This window comes from Bombus flavifrons, chromosome 3 (assembly GCF_040668555.2).
Source record: "Bombus flavifrons isolate JBK064 chromosome 3, iyBomFlav1_principal, whole genome shotgun sequence".
Lineage (NCBI taxonomy): Eukaryota > Metazoa > Arthropoda > Insecta > Hymenoptera > Apidae > Bombus > Bombus flavifrons.
Window position 1 is genome coordinate 6,960,723 of NC_138444.1, and position 14,180 is coordinate 6,974,902.

Below are 14,180 nucleotides of genomic sequence, written 5' to 3' on the forward strand. Positions count from 1 at the left end.
TAATATTATATGATATAAAATTAATTATAATTTTTATATATTTATTATAAAATAAATATTTTAGAATAAATTTACAATACGTAGGATAGAAATAGAAAAAGAGAAGGAAAAACATTTATGCTCATTTATTCATAAGTTATCTCAATGGATGGACTTTAACGAATTTGTTTAAATCTGTATAGACAATTGAACATTTAATCAATATCGAGTTTCTTGAAAGTGCCTTCAACACCAAACAGATCGGTCGCTGTTTTCCCTTTACCTGCTCTCAATGATTCATTAACACGCCTTGTTTGTTCTTCTTCCAAAAACCAGTCACGATTATCCTCGAGCATTTTGACAGACTTTTCGTGGAGTTGCATTAATGGGCCAGCCTTTCCACCTGCCTCGTTTGGTAATATATCTACCGGTAAAAATTTCGCTACTGTATCCAAAGTTGTATGTGTATGAAGCTGTAACAAATTAATATAATCAATTAATAGTACCGTAAAATCAATTATTAATAATATCTTCAGCGGGTTTTCAGGTTTCAAATTTTTAAGTTTGAAATAAATCTGAAGTGCAAGTTGTACCAATACTATTCTATTACCATGTCTAATAATTCCTTCTTCATGAACGGTTTCATCATATTCAGTATCACATCCATCACGCTCGTAATATTCATAAAATGGAACCCTTTCAAGCGAACTGGCAATGCCTCTTGCAAATAAAAAAGATACTTCTTCAAACCCATCGGATTCAATCGAGCAGCGTGACCGAATACAACGTTCTTCATATCGAATAAAATGATGTGTCCCTGAGTTGTGCCTTCTTTGTAAAGCCACAAATCAAGCACCATGCTCAGAAATTTCATTGCATCGTTATAGACATAATTCGAAGGATCCGCATCGATTAGTCTTCCGTAAAGAACAGCGTAACCTTCTGGCGTTTTCGTCTCTAAAACTTGAATAGATCTAAAAATCCAATAATTATTAAATTACTAAAAACTCCATAATCACTATTATATAATTAATAAGATTAATTGAGATTTATATTTTTCGACGCTTAGCTTAAATATCGGGTTATTCAGAAGGTTTGTAGCGAAATTTGAAAAGAGATAATCTATTACTGTAAATATTAATTAGAATTAGAATTATAAATAAGGATTAGAATTTTATTAATTAATACACGCAGATCTAATATATTTATAATTTTACGAGTTCTTCTTTGAACATCTTTTCGCTTTTTCGCAATTTCGCCAAATATACCGTAAAAATTTGTGTAGATTATTAGAAATATAATGAATTCTCTAAACAACCTGATAAATAATATAATATGTTAATTACGTTAATACTCATTTTTCCTTTTTTTTTTTTTGTGAACGATAACATGTATTAGCAAAGAACAGATAATGGGTTCTGTGCGTGCAATTAGTAATTAAGTGTAGTATTATACGTAATATAAGATAATTAAACGTGAGAAGATTAATACGTGAGATTTTAATTAAGAACAATGACTGTGAAGATGAAGCATGTATGGTATTTGTTAGGCGCCTTTAGTTACTAGATTCAATTTCAGTTATAATTATTATTTATATTGGAATAATAATACACTATATATGTATATGGCTTAGAGAAATCGAATTCTTTAACGCTAGGGCTATCAGTAACTAAAGTATACCCACATTGTCTGAAAAGATTTCCTTAATTCCTTCGTCCCTAAAGGATCCCTATTGGAAAAGAATTCGGGTACGTGGCTCCTCACAGTGTAATATGCATCAATAGTCGTTTTTGTGGGTTCCATCCGATAGTAATTACTATGTAGAAATAACACCAATTCGGAATCTGTTATTTTTGGTAGATGAGGCTGTTTCTTGTACCAGTCTCTTAACATCTGCATGTCTTCTTCTTTCAGGTCTGGATTATTCTTTAACTCATCTTCGTATTTCATTCCTTGGGATGCCATATTTGAGTTCCTTCAAAAATTAGATAAATTTCCTTTATATCATAAAACTCACAAGGAAACTTTAAAACACAGTCTTTAAATTTTGATCAAATACGTAAACTTAATTTTTATTTAGCTTTCTACTTATTAATTAATTTGTAGCTTCCGGTTTTATTTTATCTTCGAAAATTTGCAGTTTTGTTGGATGAGAAGAATGTTTTTCTTATTTAAGCTACAGATTTTACTAGAATCTTGTAATTTTCATGTATACATGAAATATATGTAATTTTAAATATCAACAGAAACTATTAACGATATAATTTAGTTATCAACTTCGATACAAGAATAATTTTATAAAATGTACAATAAAATTTATAAAATATTCTTACATATAATAATGAATTCAGATGTAAATTATTAATTTTACAATGATACAATGTACAAGCAATAAAATATTCACGATGTGAATGATTAATTTTGAGACATCGATTTTTCCAGAAATTTTGTAAAAATGCATCAAAGTCGATGTGGAAAAATTTCTATTTAATTTTCTTGAGTAAATTGATAATACTAATATTTTATATTTATGGCCTTAAAAATTGTTAACGAAAGTCGTAATTTTGTTTATTGAATACTTAAAGTGAAATATTTGAAAGAAATGGAACACTACAGTACCAAGGAAAGCTTATTTCCTGAAGATCACTTCAACGCGATACTACGGTGGCGGTTTGAATAGTACTAACTTCTTTAGAGATCCGAGTACAATCGAGTGATGGAATGAGTTAATATCGGATAATCACACATAGCGTGACAGTCGAGGTCGTCAGACTTCCAAGTGCCAAATTATATATCTTAACATGACATGAAAAATCCTATGAAAGATTCTATGAAAATTAATATGTTTTTATGTAACCACTTATGACGCATAATAAAATCAACGAGATGTGTAAGCATATAATGAAACGTTTATATAGATAACTTTTACATATGGTATTTTAAAAAGATATAAACAATTAAAGTTAAGGATATTGAGTTAGTTACAAATACTGGGATATATCAAGCAATTAATATTAAGAAATATCAGATAATTATTATTAAGAATATTAGGGAATATTAGGTAATCTATTATTTGTTTAATGATTTAATAATGACTAATTAGTAGAAATTATTTTCTAAATTCTGGAATGTATGAGATTAATTCAAGTACTAAACTATTAGGAAAAGTTTTTTCTTACCGTTCTGATCAAGCAAAAATGTATAGGCGTAATGTACTGGATAGAAATAAAATGCATCATGACGTTGAATAATATGTCCCACAATATTGCAAACAGGAACTTGTCATTAAAGGAAATTGTTGGGTTACGGATACCGAAGTCGGACTTTAAAATGATGCACGCGTAGACAAAGTATCAGTTTAACATTAGATTACACTGCAAGGTATCAGTAATAAAAGTGAATCGTTTAGCCAAAAAGATTGGCAAACTAGTCAATTATTATCTGTATTTGTGTTTATTTTGTAATAGTTAATTTATTAGATTAATAATTGCATTGTTTAAATTTTTACATTAGGCAGGCGTATAAGTTTTATCATGATTATTTATCAAAAAGAAATATGTGTATAACGAGCACCAATTTTCTAAAATATATTCTTACAACTTTGTACAACTTAAATATTCTATCATTTTCTTGAAATTATTTATGAAATTATACATGGAAGAGTTTCATAAAGAATTGAAAGGAGATGATTTCGAAAATTCTCTTGTGATAAATTACCAAGAATATATCTTGTTATCCAAAAATGTATGAAGCTGTAAATATTAACACGTAGCAATTAGTACGTAACGGTATAGTTAATCGTAGAACTAAAGAATTCTACTGGCTCTAATTACTAGCATACATTTAAATTTGTATACTATTTTCGTTAAAAATTACCGTTAATGAGATTGTTACGAACAGAAAAATTAAAAAAAGAAGACACCGATTTATTGAGTAAAATGAACACAACTCGTGTACAATAATAAAACTTTATTATTCTTTATAAGATACGCGTAACAAATAGGTTTCTCAGAATTTAAATACCAAAAATTGTTCACAAAGTCGCATACAGAGAGGAGATTGTTCATTAAATAAAAAATATGAGATCGATACTGTCTTAATCTATGTCGAGCTTCTTGAATGTGCCCTCGACACCAAACAGATCATTGGCGATGTTACTTTTTCCAATACGCAGCGACTCATCCACCTTGCCATATTTCATTTCTTCGAGGAACCATTCTCGTTTACTGTCGATTTCATTTATCCGCGCTTCCTGCATTTCAGCTAGCGATCCAGCTTTTCCACCGATTTCATTCGGTAAGAGATCGAGAGAGATGTATTCTTCCAGTGTTTTTAGCGACGAATGCAGATGTATCTAAAAAAAAAAAAGAAAAAATATGGAAACTGGTGAAATGTAAAATGATATTTAACTTTAAAAGATAAAGAATTTCTAAACAAATATTTTTATTTGGTAATTGTGTTTTGTGTTTTCACTTGAATTTTATTTTTACTATGTTCAAATACTTCCGTGAGTCGCTGGTACAAATTATTCATTTCAATAAAAATTATTGATAATATTACGAAATATTTTAGATAAGAAGAAAAATAATTTCTGAAGGATTAACATGGTAATTGCAATATCGTTTCACGTACACAATGAATAGTGCACCTACTTCGTAACACTTTTAGAATCGAGAAATGCATCACCGTTGTTGCTCTACAGAGCGGAAAATTATCATTTTATGCAAAGTCTAACATAGATAAGTAATTATTTCTTATGTAAGCCGTCGTCGAAAAAGACATATATAATACATAAATTACAAATGATACACCGATGTTCTCGTAATACGTGAGCGAAATATTATAAAACTAATGTAATGTAATCGATACATGCAATACCAGGAAATTCGCGTTAACTAGTGTATAATTAATTATTCAATAAACACAAAATGAAAATTGTAATTCAACAGATGTTACTAAAATACCAATAAATCATAAGTCAAAATATTTGGTTTTAACATTCAATGTATTATTCATATTCCTTTTATCATTTTTCACGAATAAAATATATTTCGAAATTTGAAAAGGAGTATACATCTGTTAGTATACAAACATGAAAAAGAGACGAATAGAACAGCAGTTTCGGATAAAACTGCAGATACTTTTAATCTTTTTATATTGTTATACAACTAATTAATGATGGAACTAAAACTCTGAATCTCGTTATAAAATTCCTTACCATGTTCCAAAGTTCCTTTTTCATAAACGGTTTTGCCATATTCAGGATGACATCCATCACTGAAGGAGTATTAATAAAATGTATGCCCTTTATACGAACAGGTATGGCTTCCTGAACGTACATCACTAGCTTTTTCATCCCCGTAGGATTTATCCGCCCTACGTGGCCGAGTGTCACGTTAGATGTATCTGCGATAAAAATATAGCCATCGCAAGTGCCATTTTTCAAACCAATCAAATCGCATCCCATGAAGATATTCTTGTTACTATCTTCGAAAGAATAGTGCGATGGATTAGTATCCATTAACCTTCCGAAGAGTATCTTGTAACCATGCTTCGAGAGTCCGGGCAATTCAGAACTGAAACTACAGTGCAGGAAGAGAGATTAATTACAAATTATCTACTAATCGAGAAACCAGTAACATTAATAGGTTTAATTACTAACGGAGAAAATTTCAAATTAAACAACTAAATAATAGAAATTATCAAACAATCGATTAAAACTTACACAACATTAAAAGCTTGCCGCAATTCTTTGGATCCCAAAGGATCTCTGTTATCAAAAAACTCAGGAACATGAGATCTAATAGTAAAAAAATTCTCTATAGTATTCTTAGCTGCCTCCATGCTATAATAATTACTATGAAGAAACAAAATGAGATGCAAATTGGAAGGTTTAGGTAAATGTTGCTGTTTATCACACCACTCTCTCAACATTTCGATATCCGACATCTTTAGTTCCGAATTCTTCTTCAATTCTTCTTCCAAGGAAAAAGGATAAGGCAAAGGGATCATCTTTTTATTGACCATTTTCGTTTCGTAATTTAAACCAGTCGCACTGTGAACAAACGAGTCAAACAACAAGTTCTTCTGAAGGTGCACAAGAATTTTTGTCGCGTTGCGACGATCTTTATCGTCAAATCCTTGAATGTTTGAAGAGTTCTTGATCACTGAATCACGATAATTTCACCGATAGACATCGATGCAGGAAAGTCTAACGCGGAAAACGTGTACGCGAATAAATTAAACGTAAGCAAAAACGGTATCACTGATCGGTCTGGAGTCTTAACGAAGACTGAAAGAAACACTGGGCGCGTTGATTTTTAATTCAGACCGTAAATTGATTGAGTAACGTGTGGAGAAGGTAGCATTAGGCCAACGCACGGCAAATGTGTGTGTTTACGATTCAGGAATATTGTAATTTTTGTATCGTTAGAGTATACGGTGGAAAAAGATGATAATTACGATAGACGAAAACACATATTAGACCATTCTCTATCATTTCATCTGTGAATTATGCGTAAACACTGTTCATAGATGGGTATTAGGACACTGTGAAAAATGAGATAAAAGTGGAAAATTATTAGCGATTTGTTATAAGTAGTATGTGAATTTTCATGTAAGATAGTTTTATAAAGAATTAGAACAGAGAGAAAGGAATAAGGATAAGGTGAAGATAATATTTGTATCGATGATTATGAAAATGGAGTAATTCGTGTATTCTTCATTTCGAGATATTTGTATTTTTGCGCTCGAATCGGTTAAAAAATATTTTACCATTATAGTACGAAATTTTCTATTAAACTGTTTGCTCGTATAGCATAAAATTTGCTCTTATTATCCGTGGTTGTACAATTTTACAAGAATTTCATATGGAAATATATGTATTTTAAATAATAACCAATTTCATTAGTTTAATCTACAACTATGTTGTAAAAATTCTTCTCTGTTATAGTAAAATCAAACAATATAATACAGAATAATTGACTGATCCTTTGGTAATCTATCTCAATTATTTGTATAATTCCTTCGTTAATCTAAATTAATTATTTATATAAATGTATAATTATATAAATTGCTGTATTCTATATGATGTTACGATATTTGTAAACGGGAGCGTACTTGCATATGAAATCATAAACAGTAGACTGCATAAACCGATTCAAGTTGAAAGCACCACGCCTAAATTCACCGATAGAAGCGTCATGCTGCTACACATAACGTTAATTAATTTTCACGGAGGAGCATCAACGGAGGAATTATGAAAGCATCCGCTGGAATAAAAAAGGCATTCACCGGAGCCGCAAAGGAATCGCGACGCTTTCTAATTTAATCATTTTCTGATCTAGTTCCCCGTTGTTCCGCTTTGAACACGGATGTCTTGAGTTTGCGATTATCTGCAAAAAAAATTCTCAAGAATATAAGATATTTATAATGATTGTAGACAAAGTTCATTATCAGAAGGGAATTAACAAAATGTACTACGTAAATATTTAGTAAGTATTTATTTTTAAAGAAAGAAGCATCAATTCTTACGCAAAAAAGTGGTCGTACAGGGTGGTACGTAAGTCCTGTTTTCCGTTTAAAAGTTGTATAACATTTTTATTTGTTAATAAAATGCGTTTATTTATTTATTTATTTTTTGCAATAAAATACATAAAGTGGAAATATTTTCAATTCAGAAACAGAAAATAATGTGGCGTAAATGATCCCCGTTTTCTACATCGCAAACGTGGGCTCTTTCCACTACGTTCTGCATTACAGCTGTTAATGTTTCGGGTCCCAGCGCTTGAATTTCTTTCTGGATATTGTTCTTTGTCTGTTATATTGTTTCAGGTTTATTAACACACATTCCTACAAATATTTCTACAGAAAAAGGTCGAATGTTGTTAAATCGGGCGACCATAAATTAAGCGACATAATTATTCGAAAATTCAATTACTTTTACTCCTTTTTCCGTTATGAATTTGTCCATTATAAAGTTGTACAAAAGAAATCAAAAACCTAGGAAGAAGATTTTAAAATATGTGATAGAGAAATCGTCATAAAATTTTTAAATGGGAAAGTACCTGTATAAATTGAAGTGCGCAAAAATAGAAAGTTTTACACTTATGAACTTATGCATGTAGTACATAGAACTTATATTTATATACGTAATTGCTCATTATTGTGAAATAGTGATTTACATCGTTAGATAACAGCATGCAATACAAATACACGGCAATAATGAAACCTCCTTCAATTTCCTTCAGCTTAAACGACACTTTAAGACATGTAGTGCAAATTAAAGGTACGACAACCCTAAAGCAATTACATTGTATTAAATAGTAAGTTTCGTTAACTACTTCTACGAATAACTTAATAACTACTTTCTTAATATATTGCAATCAGAAGGAGGAAATTATAAAAAATTTATATGTAATCAAAATGTAAGACGAGCAGGTTTTTAATTAAATGCTTATACGTATGATATATCTATTCAATTGATCAATTAAATATTTAAATAAAATTCTGCTTTGAATTATATAAAAAAACAAAAATAATGTTAATTTAAATTTCATTCGAATAAAAATTAAATAAGATGATCAACAACATATATTTTTAAATTAAATACGTAACACTAGTGAAAAGTGAAAAGTTTGGTCATTTTAAGTTTTATTAAAAGATTGACTTCCAAAAGAATATAAAAGCCACTTCATTCTTCTAAAAATAAAATTATATAAAAAGTTATATTAAAAGAAGGAATTATATAAATCTCATATTGAAGTGAAATAAAATATATTAAATCCATTTTATTTTTTAGATCCAACAAAATTTCTCGCAACAGAACACGTGCCTTTTAGTTCTTCGATTTACCGTGAAAGACGATGGCACAGTTGTCGCTGCCGTGTATTTGATCCCACACATTACAACACACTTAGATATACACAATAAACCACGTTTCCTTGTCAGTAACGTACACATGGCCGTAGTGTGATGCAAAAATGGATTGCTTGTTTAACCTACCATGTACTTTACCTATGACTGTAGGTTATTTGCAATAAAACAAATACGAGGTTGTCAATATACATATGTACAATTGTACATTGCAAGGAAGTTTATTTTATTTCTTAGCAATTAAAAGATAATATTCCATGTAATTATCATTAAATATGATGACTGCACGGTTGTATACACTTTTACACTTAAAACCCTGCAATGTCGTTAAAATCAGAAATTTGATTTTTCAAAACGTTTCTAAAAGCTCCAAACTTTTTTATTGCTCTCCAACTGATGCGATTAAGGATAAAGTAATAGATATTAATGATAAAAAAGTTTACTTATCAGAGAATATTAAGCCTAATAATACAGATTACACTGAGAAATTAACAAATAATGCATTTACAAAAAGAAATGAAGATATTGAAAACAATAGTCATAGTGTGACAAAAATACATAACGAATTGCAGCAGTTACGTGGTACTGAACCTTTAGCAGGACATATCTACAAAGTAAATGATAATTTGGAAGATATAGATGAAAAACTACCAGGACCATTTGATCATTGCAATGAAGATCTGTCTGACATTGGACCTAATATAACAGCAACTTATAATTTTGCAAAATTTGCAAACGACTCACATACAATTCAACAGTTAGTTAAATTAGGAGTTGAATTATATAAATTAGAAGCAGACAAAGAAGTACTAGAAATGTTTCTGAAACTCGACTTTGAAAGAGATGTGAAACCATACATACAATTTTTATCTGATTGTGGTGTAAATTCAGAAAATCTTGGATTCTTCATCACCAGATACCCTAAGGTTTTTAACGAAGACTTGGATGATCTTCATACAAGAATAAGGTATTTGAGAGCTCGTAACTTTAACATACAAATGATAAAAAGAATAGTAAATATACATCCTCCATGGTTGGCTTTCAAGACACAAGAGATAGATAACAGATTAGGTTATTTTCAAAATAATTTTCAACTGAATGCTTCTCAAACAAGAAATTTGGCAGTAAAATCTCCAAAGCTTATAACATATGATATGAAACGCATAAGAAAGAGTGCCTTTGCTGTAAAAGAGGAAATGGGTTTTAATGTGCCAGAAATACATCTTATTTTGCTTAAGGCACCACGTGTCTTGATTCGAGGTAATTAAAATAATTAATGCTAATAATATGTTAATAGGAATACATTTACCCTCTCTGTTTAGATGTGAAAATGTTTTATTTTAATTACAGCCAGAACTGAAGTGGTGAAAACTTTTGATTACCTCCATAATTATATGGAATTGTCACATACTATTATAAGCCAGGAAGCACAGGCTTTATTGTGTAGAAAAAGCAGGCTTGAAAGAAGACATAGATTTTTAGTAGAATTAAAAAGAAACCAATATGATCCTACAAAACCATTATATGTGTCACTATTAAAGTTAGTCACAGGTAGTGATGATGAGTTTTGTGAAAAAGTTGCAAAAGCATCTATTCAAACTTACAATGATTTTCTAAAGATTTTTTAATGTATAAAATAAACATAATTATATTATAATAAATATTTATATTTTTTTCAGCCTTCTAGTTGTAATAGTATAACCTTTATTGTATACATTTTACTTAAATATTACGTATTCTCACATATTTCTATAGTCCTTTATGTACAGTTTTATATATCTTATACAAAAATGTTTAATCTGTTGTGTCAATACAAGTTTAGGCAATATAAAAAATTGGTAAATTTTATATTGTTACATCAGTAATTTCTTCTTTTTATGTTTTTAATAATACGCTTGATAAAAGATTAAGTTACTTCTTAACTGACGTGTAAAATCAAATCATCCGTCGTACAAAATATTTTCAAATATTCTATAATACTTCAAACTTATAAGCTAATCTAAATTTTAATTGTATTTTCCCAATTCTATCTTTTTCTGTATTGCTCTGACAGAGTGATATAATAGCGAATCTATTAGCCCAGCAACTGTAAATACGCCACCGATAATTGCACATGTATTCGTCGCGAAATGACCAAACGATTTCGCTTTTTCTGTATATTTTACCATCAGTGGACTTAATTCATAATTAAAGAATATACCAGGCATTCCAGATTCGCCGCTAAACAAAGACACTTGTCTGGCGTGTCGAGTTACAGAAAATTGATTTGTCAATAACGTGGAACCATCGGCGCGCACGTAGGTCGTCGGTACAATTTTGATGTAATGATAAAACATCATCGCACCTAAAACAAAAACAACAAAATATCTAAGTAAAGTTTTAACTGCAATAACACAAATTAATACAAATGTGTGTTGAATGAAATCTAATAGTTCAATATTTCAAAATTGAAAGTACAAGAACTTTCTGTAAAACGTTCTCATAATCGAAATATTTACGTATTAATCGAATAGTCCGCCATTATCACTGACGTCATAGAGAACGGAAATAGAAGAAGCAGCCATCTTGCATTGTAAACGGAAAAACTGACATGGCATCTTCCTTACATTGCTCGAGCGAATTGTGTTAAGGATTTACCAGTTGTAAAAGACGAAAAATCGTAATAAAACGAAAACTAATTAGAAGTTCCAAAGTTGTACGCTTAAATCGTGAGTGCTGTTAATTATAATGAACGTCACTACATTTTTTTGTGTATAAGCTAAATATATAAATATGATTTATTCGGATCATGGCAGGAATAATTAGCTCACAATGTGTTAAAGAAATTTTATAAATTTTATGTTAAATGATTGACTAAAAATTAGTTTTACATACTAAATTCATTAAAATGAGAAATTATAATTAATGTTTATCATGAAATATCTCTTTAACAAAAAGTTAAAGTTATATGTTTTTATAAATTTATATTCGTAGAATAAAATGCCGGCCGTACCAGGCATGTATCAACAAGCTCCTTCATGCTGGGATAGGATGAAGCTTGGTTTTATGATCGGATTTTGTGTTGGTATGGCATCTGGTGTTTTGTTTGGCGGGTATTCTGTTGTTAGGTGCGTATTTATTTATGGTGACTAAATTCTGGACAGTTTGAAATGAAAAGCTAATGGTGTGTGTTTATTGCTAGATATGGACTAAGAGGAAGGGAATTGATAAACAACGTTGGAAAAGCGATGATTCAAGGTGGTGGGACATTCGGAACATTCATGGCCATAGGAAGCGGAATAAGATGCTAGTATTTGAAGACCGATATGTTGGAGATTTAGGATATAAAAAAGTGTAGTATCAAGATATTCTGTTCATTTCTTAATAAAAAGTTTCTATGGAGCAAGGCCATACCTTCCATTGCAACTACAGTGGTATCATCCATAGGATTCGTCTTTCCTGGGATGTTTAGCCCAAAACTCAAATGGCGAATCTTGTGGGTCATGTTAAATTGCGTTGATGTGTATGGTTTGACATCATGCACTATAAGCAAAATAAAAATCATAATATTATTACTCATACTTTAATTTATGCAAAAAATAACATATTTTTTTCACTTACCATGTACATGGTTTACAGAGAAGCTGTCACCTGGTGCAATGTGAAAACTCCCACCCACTCTATTTACTTCCATATAACCATAGATTTGACACCCTTGAGTAAAGGCAGTTTTCATTTTCTCTACTGATTTGTCATTTTTACATTGCTTTATCATTCCTAGAGCAGGAAGTGCCCAATTTTTAAGTCTATAGGCTTCTCTTACATCTTCACAAGTATTACAACATCTACAAAGTTAATTTATATTGTGTGATGGATATTTTATAAAATACATACATAAATTTTTGTAATACTATACTTGATAATATCACCAGCAGCTCCATAACAGTCTCCACATGCTTTCTCAGTAGTGCTTTCTACTGTCTATGGAAAAAATTATGTTTTAGTATAAGTTTTTAAAACTTATATTGTAAAAACAGATCTATAAGAGTCATATAATTCAGTTACCTGTGTTGTTGTTTTACTACGTGCTTTTGTATCAGTAATGTCTACAATAAAATAAAGAAAAAGGTATTAAATTTATATTATTTAACTTAAATATTTTAAAACTTTCATGATATTATTTTGTACCTGTCCTTTGTGGATCTTCTATAGGTTTCCCATTTAAGTCTAAGCGTCTTTTAAATATATTATGCTCTATTTGTAAATGCTGTTCACCTGTCGTGTCCATTGCATCTATTGATAAAACTGCAATACACTTAATTTAATATACATGTAAGTATTATTCATAATGCATTTATATTCATAAAATAATCTACACCTACCATCACAAGATATTGTAGGTACAATTATATCTAAATTAATTCTTAATTTTGAACCCCTTGAAGTATCTACAAACAATTCTTCACTTAAGGTTGGAGTAAGATAATAATTCACTTCGGATAGAAATAGAATACCCATGATAATGGTACTAATAATTGTCACTGAAACATGGAAAGGTACACAAATAGGAAACATAGATTATAAACTTTATTTATGATAACTGATAACAGATATGTAAACAATAGTTGAGATAGTGGAAACCTTAACAAATACATGTAAAAATTGAAATACAGTTTCAACAAAGTATAAGAAATGACGGTATTCGGCTTTAGAAACAAGAGAGTGATAGAAATTTCTACTTCCGTTAAGTATTATCAGCTTTTGAGGTTAACTATGTTTATCACATCATAATATCTTGAAGTAATGTTTCAGATTGTAGAATAGAATAATTTTAAAATTTTTCGGCATTATAACGACTCCAGAAAATGAACAAAATTGTTTAATAGTTAAAAGTATGCTGGTAGCAGAATAAAACCGATAACTTGCACACGTTTAAGATTTGACAAGTAAAATATTTTACCAACAGCACCACTGAAGGTTCGTACGAGAATATCCGCCTCTTCGCGCACTTTTGGGTGCACGTCTAATTGCCTTAATATTTGCATGTTCAGTTAATAATAAGATAAACTACTCAACACGGTTTGAACCGTGTCTGAAATACACTCGGCGCGCTAACTTTTCCCGGAACGCATATGTCACAACGCGACAGCTTGGAAACGTGGCAAACGATAGTACATGATTGGTTGTCGTCGGTGCATCGTGGGTGCATCAAGTGCATTCGATAACCAATCATATTTCAGATATATTCATTATGTTCATTTAAAGTTGTTCATTCTTACAGAGTTCATTCTTCAGTTTATATAAAAAATTTGATGTTATTCAATTCCAGTTATTTATTTTTTTCGTTA

The 14,180-nt window shown here is 30.1% G+C and overlaps 4 protein-coding genes across 5 annotated transcripts; 2 read left to right on the top strand and 2 right to left on the bottom strand.

Annotated features, from left to right (window-relative positions):
• Positions 1 to 20: 20 nt before the first annotated feature.
• Positions 21 to 6,278, bottom strand: LOC138178022 (uncharacterized). Its single transcript, XM_069109425.1, has 6 exons — positions 5,705 to 6,278; positions 5,198 to 5,561; positions 4,080 to 4,333; positions 1,664 to 1,954; positions 590 to 953; positions 21 to 452 (listed from the first exon to the last, which is right to left on the bottom strand). The coding sequence occupies exons 1-6, from the start codon at positions 6,004 to 6,006 to the stop codon at positions 195 to 197; spliced, it is 1,833 nt and encodes a 610-aa protein (XP_068965526.1). The 5' UTR covers positions 6,007 to 6,278; the 3' UTR covers positions 21 to 194.
• Positions 6,279 to 8,912: 2,634 nt separating this feature from the next.
• On the top strand, positions 8,913 to 10,528 carry mTerf3 (mitochondrial transcription termination factor 3). Its single transcript, XM_069132642.1, has 2 exons — positions 8,913 to 10,113; positions 10,204 to 10,528. Exons 1-2 carry the CDS (start codon positions 9,129 to 9,131, stop codon positions 10,479 to 10,481), a joined length of 1,263 nt encoding a protein of 420 aa, XP_068988743.1. The 5' UTR covers positions 8,913 to 9,128; the 3' UTR covers positions 10,482 to 10,528.
• A 197-nt stretch (positions 10,529 to 10,725) lies between these two features.
• Positions 10,726 to 14,001, bottom strand: LOC138190118 (endoplasmic reticulum-Golgi intermediate compartment protein 3). The gene is made up of 8 exons (XM_069132643.1): positions 13,793 to 14,001; positions 13,215 to 13,373; positions 13,021 to 13,137; positions 12,898 to 12,938; positions 12,749 to 12,813; positions 12,454 to 12,677; positions 12,247 to 12,375; positions 10,726 to 11,197 (listed from the first exon to the last, which is right to left on the bottom strand). Exons 1-8 carry the CDS (start codon positions 13,875 to 13,877, stop codon positions 10,860 to 10,862), a joined length of 1,158 nt encoding a protein of 385 aa, XP_068988744.1. The 5' UTR covers positions 13,878 to 14,001; the 3' UTR covers positions 10,726 to 10,859.
• Positions 11,406 to 12,572, top strand: LOC138190119 (reactive oxygen species modulator 1). 2 transcript variants are annotated; one of them, XM_069132645.1, is made up of 4 exons: positions 11,406 to 11,561; positions 11,827 to 11,960; positions 12,035 to 12,184; positions 12,472 to 12,572. In XM_069132645.1, exons 2-3 carry the CDS (start codon positions 11,833 to 11,835, stop codon positions 12,141 to 12,143), a joined length of 237 nt encoding a protein of 78 aa, XP_068988746.1. In that variant the 5' UTR covers positions 11,406 to 11,561; positions 11,827 to 11,832; the 3' UTR covers positions 12,144 to 12,184; positions 12,472 to 12,572. The 2 variants fall into 2 exon arrangements, with proteins under 2 accessions (XP_068988746.1, XP_068988745.1); XM_069132644.1 differs by having other exon boundaries at positions 12,035 to 12,572.
• Positions 14,002 to 14,180: the final 179 nt, after the last annotated feature.